The sequence below is a fragment of the Elephantulus edwardii genome, unplaced genomic scaffold (assembly GCF_000299155.1).
Source record: "Elephantulus edwardii isolate Elephantulus edwardi_28Jun2011 unplaced genomic scaffold, EleEdw1.0 scaffold00022, whole genome shotgun sequence".
NCBI lineage: Eukaryota > Metazoa > Chordata > Mammalia > Macroscelidea > Macroscelididae > Elephantulus > Elephantulus edwardii.
In genome coordinates, this window is record NW_006399772.1 from 26,033,422 (window position 1) to 26,041,826 (window position 8,405).

Sequence of the window (8,405 nt, forward strand, 5' to 3'; positions counted from 1 at the left end):
TATTACATGTTTTAGCATGCTTTAAGAAAAATGTCACCATGTTTTAGAGGCAGTCTAAGCTACTAATGCATGTTCCAAACTGATATCAACACCTGAGTTAAAACGTTACATTTTTTTAAGTACTCCCTGTGATTTGGGTTGATGGTGATAACTAGAGTGTATGCTTCCCAATAAATATCATTGCGTTTTGGTTTTGGTGTGTGTTTGGGTGTGGGTTTTGTGTTTTGTTTTTGGTTTTGTTTTTTTTTTTGCTTGCTAGTGCAAATTTTCCTGATACATTGAAAAATCTCTACAGGTTATCATGTATGATATGATTTCCTGTATAGATTTCCTATATTGATGATGAAATTTCATCTCACATACTCTGGGCATGTTGCTAGGAGAGGAATACTCCTCAGAGAGGGACATCGTGTTTGGGAAGGTAGAGGGATGGCGAAGGAAGGGAAGACCTTCACCAGGTAGATTGACAGTGAATGCAGTAATGGGCTTGAGGGTGACAGAGACTGTGAGGATGGTACAAGATAGGACAGAGTTCAGATCTGTTGTTCACAGGGTTACTATGAGTTGTACTCCGCTAGACTGGACAGCACACAACAACAACAAATAGAGTTTTATGTTTTAAAACTCCTATTCAGAGATTTGAAAGGCTGGAATACAAAAGGGCTTATGAAGAAATGTCGATGCTGTAGATAGATGTTTGTTAGAGCCACCTGTGACTTTCAGACTGTTGCTTTGTTTCTCTCTGATTCTGTTGTCTTGTTCCTCCAGTTTTGTGTATTACTTCTCTGTTGTTTGTCATTAAAGCATTAGACTCAATCAAGCCAAGTTAAAATAATGATTACACAAGTACCTTCTGCTCCCAAAGGTATATTTGAAAGAAATGAGTATGTGAAAGGTGGGGAATTGCTATTTACTTTAGCTCTTGAAAGCAGCCTTGGTGGCATAGCGCAGAGTGTGTGGGTCTGATAAACAAACGCTTGGCAGTGGATCTTCAAGTCATTCTACAGGGGAAAGGTGTGGCAATCTCTTCCCGTTAAGATTTACAGCATTGGAAAGCCGATGGAAGGAGGTCATGGTGAATTGAATTTGACATCACGAAAGTGGGTAGAAATCTTGAAACTCAAAAAGTGGTAATGTCTAATACAAGAGGTTTGCATATAAATGTCACTTGCTGCTATGACTTAGAAACTAAAGGAAACTCTTCTTACATCCAAAAGTGGCTGGTCACGTAGTCTGCCTTTCTCCAGCCATCTCATCTTAGCACTATGAAAGCACCAATGGGCTATTTCATCCAGGTCTTTTAGTGAAATATGACGTTCTTCTATTGGAATATATGTTCTGACAATTTGAATTGTTCATGTATTATTTAATATTCATTAGCTCATCTGCTTATATAGCCCAAATTGTGATTAATTTATGAAGTGAGAAGTCATTCATAAACATACCTTATTGTTAGCAGTTCATTAAGAGTTTGTTTGTTTTTCTCCTACAGAAAAACTTCCCAAAGGAACTAAATCAGTGCCTGTCTTTAGAGGATCTTAACTCACTTATGACTTTCTTAAAGGAACTTGGGAGTCTGGGACAATTCCAACTGGTAAAATAAAGATGACATTTGATTACTCTTGATTATGAAATTGCAATATATTAGCCATAAACTACTTATGTTTGACTTTAAACTAGTTAATAGTATTTTTTTAAGAAATAAAAATGTAGCAAAAAAAAGAAATAGAAATTTGTATAAACATGATCTTTTTCAGGTATCTAAATATTTAAATTAGAATCTATATGCTTTACATTAAAATAGTATGAAAATTATACATACCCTACCAGTATAGCTACCAGCTTTTGACAGTTCTCAAAAGAAATATTAATATTTCTCTCAAGAAATTTTGTTTCTATCCTTGGACCACTTACTCTGTATTTAAAATTTATTTCTGATTATTTCTCTTTACATTTGTATAGATCCATTTCAACTGTATATTGAAAGAATACTTTGAGAAAATAACTTAAGTTCTACTTTGTCTCACTGCAATTTAAGATTCAATTTGTCTAAGGCAAGCTTTAAAATGAGGAATTAAAAATCATTTTACCCAGCTAGTTTCAGCCTGCAAAAAATGTAATACACTCAGTATGTTTTCTGTGTATTTTGTTGGATTCTGTTCCTCTATTGGTTCATATCGAAGGTCGATTTATCATATAAAAATGTGCATGCTCAGAAATTGCATTGTTTCTAATTCTGCCAATTATTTAGGTTTCTATTTTCCCCTAAAGTTTGTTGATGCAAAACTTTCTAAAATAGCATTTTAAAATTCATTGTTAAACTGATAGCTATTTCAAGATTTTTTTTTTTGCTTAGTTTTTAAAAATCTACATATTCAGGGAGCTCTGGTGGTCTGGAGGCAAGAAGCTGCACTGCAATCCCAGAGGCATGCAGTTGGAATCTATCAGATGCTCTGCTGGAGAAGGAGGGGCAATCTCCTCCTGTACCAGTGGGACAGATTTGACGGGACACACACACACACAAAATGATATAATTTTTTTTTAAAAAGACATAAAACAATCTACATATTTGTATGAGTTGTAAGAGCCGAGCCCTGAGTAAAGCAGTTAGGTAACTCTAGCCAAAAAGCCAGCAGTTCCAACCCACTAGCCAGTCTATGGATGGAAATAAAGCAGTCTTCTTCTGTGAAAGCACAGCCTCAGAAACCTTAGGGGTCATTGTACAGGGATGCTACAAATTAGAACTGATTCAGTGACAGTAAGCTAGGGGTTTTTGATTAATTGTAAATTATTCACTCATTTAATAAAGAAATATATTTGGGTTTGTAGTTTAGCCCTATATTTTGGCTAATTCAATCAAAGTGTATTGCCTCAAAGTATTTAATTTACCTATTAAAATTTAATGAACTTAAGTATGTTAAGTATTACAGTCAAGAAAACTTGGCTCAATACTTTACAGAGAGAATCAGCGAGGCCTGACTTCACCCCTTGGGAGTTTATAACTTTAAACATCTAAATATAGCCATTTCTGACCATGTTGTAAGGAAGAATTAAAGAAACACTTTGCAGAATAAAAGGACAAACCTCCAGTCAGTGGAGAAGACAGTCATAGTTGGGTTGGGTTTGGTAAGATTAATAGTTTTCACCCTGACACAATTCACTTGTCTGTAAGGGGGGTTCCTCATCATTTAGACTCACATTCTGGTCACCTAGCTCTTGTTAGTATCATTAGCAGGAAGAGGATCTCTGGGTAGCACAGACAGTTACATATTTGATGTTTTCAGCTGCTAACTGAGCTACAGGAGATTGGAGTCTACCAAGCAGTGCCTGTGCAGAAAGGCCTGGTGATCTGCTTTGGTGGGGTTGGGGGGAATCTGCTATTGAAAACCTGGTGATGCACAATTCTACTGACAGAGTCACACTATGGTCTGAAATCAACTGGTGCCAGTTGGCATAGCAGGAAGAAGAAATCTCTTAGTATTAAATGACAAAAAATGAAAATCTGCTCTATTTGGAAATAGGATCTTCAATGAAATTCATCCTCAAATGACTTTAAAGTGCTATTTTCTTTGACAAGAATTACACAGATTATTACATTCCGATGTTGACCAATGGATTTTTAATAACTATATACAATTTTTTAAAATCTGTATAAATATATTTCCTAGGATTTCTATTTATAATGCTACTTTTTATTTCATTTTTATGATTTGTTCTGATATTCTGTCTTTGAATATTCCTTCTCAGCTCTTCCCATCTACCACTCCTGGGATTCAATCTTTGATGCATGAGTTTTATGATATGGAAAATCCTACAGGGAAGCCTGGCTCAGTCCTGACCCAGTACTGGTCTCTTTTAACTGTATTTGAACAATTTCAGCTCATGAATAAAAAGGCACAGCTACACCGACTGGAATGGTAAGATAGCCACAATTTGAGTTGTGCAGTCCAAAAAGTTTCTAGCTTAAAGATTGATTTCAAAAAGCTTTGCCTACATTAAAGAAAGCAACAGAAGGATGTTTGTCCAAAAATTCATTCTCTGGAAAACAAGATCCTTTAAACATTAAAACCATAATGATTCTAGTGGTCTTCCAACACTGCAACAAAAATATATCCAACAGTTGGTCAAACCAACAAAGACCTAACTCCTCAGTAAACTCATGTTGAAAATTAAAAGTTTCATCTGATGATATATAGCCTTGAATGCAGGCACGTCAGATGGAATTAGATGAGATTTGTTTTATGAACAAATCAGTGTGGAGCCTGAGAGGCCAAGTGTTATTAAATTCAAGTGTTTGGAGACATGGCTTTTTTTTTTTTGGAGAAACGTATCCAAATTTATATATTTGTTCTGTTGATGGTACAAGATTAGAACTTGATTATAAAGTAGGATCTCCAAGGGGAACATTGGCCTGAGAGAAAAAGGTTTTGGCCTTCCATCTTTATTCCCGCTGTAATGAAAAGTAATAACTGAGAACTTAGTAGAATGGTGAGGAGGGAGAGAGACTTACTAACCCCTCCAGAAGTTGGTGAGAAGGGGCAGGACCTATGATGGTGTCTGCCTCCCTGTATTAGACTTGACTTGTGAGAGGGAGCTCTGATGACTTTGTGGAAAGGAGTGGCGATGCCAGCCTAAAGGTATGATGTCAAACCCATCAGCTTCTCTTCAGGAGAAAGATGGACCATCTTCTGTGCAATTTACTGCCTCTAAAAACACACTGGAGGCTTAGCTATGAGTCAGTTCCTATTGGATAGTACCCAACAACAACACTATGATATAGAAGTAAACCTAAACTTTCTTACTCTTACTCACTGCTATTGAGGAAATTCCAACTCAAAAAAGTCAACCCCCTTCAAGGACTCCAGGCTATAAATCTTAATAGGAAGAGGTGGTCCTCCTTTAGACCTCCTAACAAGACAAAAGAGCTAAAAGAGATGCCATGACCATTCATTTCTCCTGCAGTTACCCTGCACAAGACCTTTTTTCTCAGCTGATTTGAGACTATTGTTATTAGTGGCTGCCCACAGATCGACAGATGGTGGCTTCACATGGGGAAGAAACTTCTGGGAGTAAATTCCAGAAATTTCTCATCCATAGAGCAAGAGAATTCTACCATTGAACCATCACTGTCTCCAGTAATTGAATTTTTTGGTTAATTTATTATGTCTCAAAAGATGGCAAGAAAAAAAATGATGGCAAGAATAGTTCTACAACAATGAAAGTTTTTAATTTTGTGTCTCTTAGACTAAGTTCGCTAAAGAAGCAAACAGTGAAGTATATGTGTGTATATAATAATATGTATATGTAATATATTACATAATATATTGTTATTGTGTACCATAGAGTCAGAACTGACCCATAGCTGACCCTTCAGTGAGTTTTCAGAAGCAGTTAATCACAAAGAGATTGCCCATCTTTCCCCAATGGGTTAGCTGATGGCCTCAAACCCCATTGTCTTCGGGATTGCAGTGCAGCTTCTTGAGATTATATATATATATATATATAAATGTTAGCTTATGAATCAGAATCTATAATATGAATGTTAATATACTCATATTAACACTATTAATATACTCATATTAATACTATTAATATACTCATATTAATACCATTGATACTCCTAGATATTTACTATTACTATTACTATTAATATTACTATTAATATTAATATCTCATTCACTATAGAGGTTGGCATATCTCAAGTCTGTAGGTCCAAAGTCAGGATAGAGGCTTCTCCTGACCTCATGTAACTACTGGTCAGATGGCAGGTTACTGGTTTCAGAGGCTGAAGACTCCAAGATCTGCAGGCAATATGCAGACTGCTGACTCAAAAACAAAAGAATTTGATATGAGACAGTGACTACCCAGTGGCAGGATCCCCATTAAGCCAAAAGCAAGAGACCTTTTCCTGGTGGCTATAAATATTCACTGCAGGCCATACCCCTCAAGGAAATTTCTTTCAAGTCATTGACTGACTACTCAGAGCTTATCTTGCCACAAAAGTGATTAAATCCTTAATATATAATGCAGCCGAGAATCATGGGTAGCTAAATTGGCACACAATCTTAACCATCACACTATCTAATTTAAAACATACTCAAATATTTGGTGAATTCTTAGCGCTTCTCTCATGATTGCAACTGGCTTTAATCACAACTGTATGAAACTGTTCTTTTGGTAGTAGGCCTTAAATATCTTGTTTGTTTGACAGTTAGATTTTAAATAATATACGTCAAAGCCACTTCATAGTCTGGATATATAAATATCCAAGAATGTGTAATTCGTCATTAGGAATGGATGTATTGCAGAGTAGATGGATCAAGTAGTCTATTTATGTACTGATTTTTAACTTTGAGTAAGTCTCCTTGAGATATGTCATCTTTGCAGAGTTTGTCCCCCAGCAAGTTTTTTCTTAGGTCTACTTCTGTAGAAATAAAGCTGCATATGTACTTTGCACATATACTTTCTGTGAAAATTCACATCTTCCTACAAATAATGTAAGAAATCACTGCAGGAGATGATTTTATAGACAGTATCTTATTCTATTAAGAAATTACTTTTCCCAAAAGTCAGCTTGTATGTATCTCAGAGGTGTATCTGATTTTGAGCTTCACCTAGAGTTTATGTTTCATATAAATTTAGAATATTTTTTTTTATTTTAAATATTTGTCTGGCACCTGGTCAGACGTTAACTAAACCTGTCTTACTCCATGTTTTTTCCTACATCTTCATTCCTTGGGAGGAAGAAATGATTATAAGGTAAGTCCTAGACATCATTGCTTCTCAACCATAATTTCTTCATTGTGTTTACCTAAGAATATAAGCTTTTCTAAATAAAATGGAAAATCTCATACTTTTCCTGAGCATTTAAAAAATGTTAAGAAAAAGTATATATAAACATTTACCATTTCTGCACTTTTCAAATGCAAAATTCAATGACGTTTCTTATGTTGACTTACACTGAAGAACACACAAATCTATATTGAAGAGAGGATGTGAGACCGTCTCATTTAGTTTGGACATGTTATCAAGAACGATCAGTACATCACACTTGGTAAAATAGAGTCAGTGAAAAAGCCAGAGACCCTCAACAAGATAGATGGACACTAGTTATAACAATGGATACAAATGTAGCAATTGTGGGAATGTGGCTGGAAGTGGCACTGTTTTTCTCTGTTTACATAAGGTTCTGTTTACAGAAGCTGGAGTGGACTCAGGGCACCTAACAACACCAATCATGTTCATTATATTATGTAACTACTACCACTTACCACTTACAAATTTTTCTATCACCCTTAACAAAACCCCAGTGTTCCCTGCACTGTTTTTAATCCCAGATTTTTTTCTTGGTTTCCTATCAGTGTTTATATTTTGAAGAAATGGAACTGAATGCATCTCTTGTTTACCACAGTCCCCCACACCATCAGGGAAAAGACATAGTTATAAAACACAATTTAACACAGAGCATTTGATTTCATTCTCTTAGCTTGCCTGTAGAGTAGGGCAAGTATCATGATCTCCACCCTGCTTGTAGGGAAATGGAGATTCTCAACAGCCTTGAAAAGTCCCATTAAAAACCAGCAGCCAATCCTGCCAGTATTTTCTATCATCAAGGCCAGTAATATTTCCATCCGCAATTTACATGACTTTAGCCTCAAATTTGAAACTTTGAAGGGTGATGTGGCCAAGCATTTAGTTAATCATACAACAGGGGAAGAATGAGGCAAACACACTAAGATAGAATGAGCCTGCCCTTTCACTACTGTTCACCAGAGCTCAGGAGTGGAAGGCTTGGCAAACCAAGGCTGGTTTCTGCATGGTACACTGAGATTTCTCAGATTATATGTATGTCCTTCTCAGGCTGTGCCTCAGAGTTTCCAAAACTTCTTGCTTCAATGCTATGTAACTTTAGCCAGAGTCCAGTAAGAATGTGTGTTCCTGAATCTGTTCTGTGGGTATCAGGGTATCAGAGATTGCTTCGTTTTGGACAGAAGAATGACATTTGTGCCCTGCTTTCCTTCAAAAGTGCTTCTGCTGATTAGAGATGATGAGATTCCCACCCACCTCCTTGAGATGAGCTTGCCAGTTCTGAGGAAGAAACACAGAAAGAGTTTCTTTGTGTTCATCCAAATCACTGAGCCCACACAGTGGAAAAACACAAGATAGAGTGTTAGATGTGATTTCACTGAATTTGGCATTTCATTGATCTGGAATTGCTTGGCTCTGTGTTTGCAGGAATTCTTTCGTAGAGGATGAGAACACTGGGGAATCTCAAGTGCCATTTGATGCCATTGAAAAGAACAAAGGTGACTTTTTCTTTTTACTTTTCGAAGAGAAGAAGGAACTGAGGGTGAGGAGGGGTGCGCAAGGAGAAAAGTGCAACAATGAATGAATGGAAATCCAAA

The 8,405-nt window shown here is 36.4% G+C and overlaps 1 protein-coding gene across 1 annotated transcript in view; it reads left to right on the plus strand.

Moving 5' to 3' along the window:
• CPED1 (cadherin-like and PC-esterase domain containing 1) overlaps positions 1-8,405 on the plus strand; it is a 354,996-nt gene that overhangs the window by 192,576 nt on the left and 154,015 nt on the right. The window contains exons 10-12 of the mRNA XM_006882700.1: positions 1,493-1,594; positions 3,748-3,917; positions 8,236-8,306. Coding sequence (XP_006882762.1) covers positions 1,493-1,594; positions 3,748-3,917; positions 8,236-8,306 — 343 coding nt within the window. The remainder of the gene's footprint in view (positions 1-1,492; positions 1,595-3,747; positions 3,918-8,235; positions 8,307-8,405) is intronic.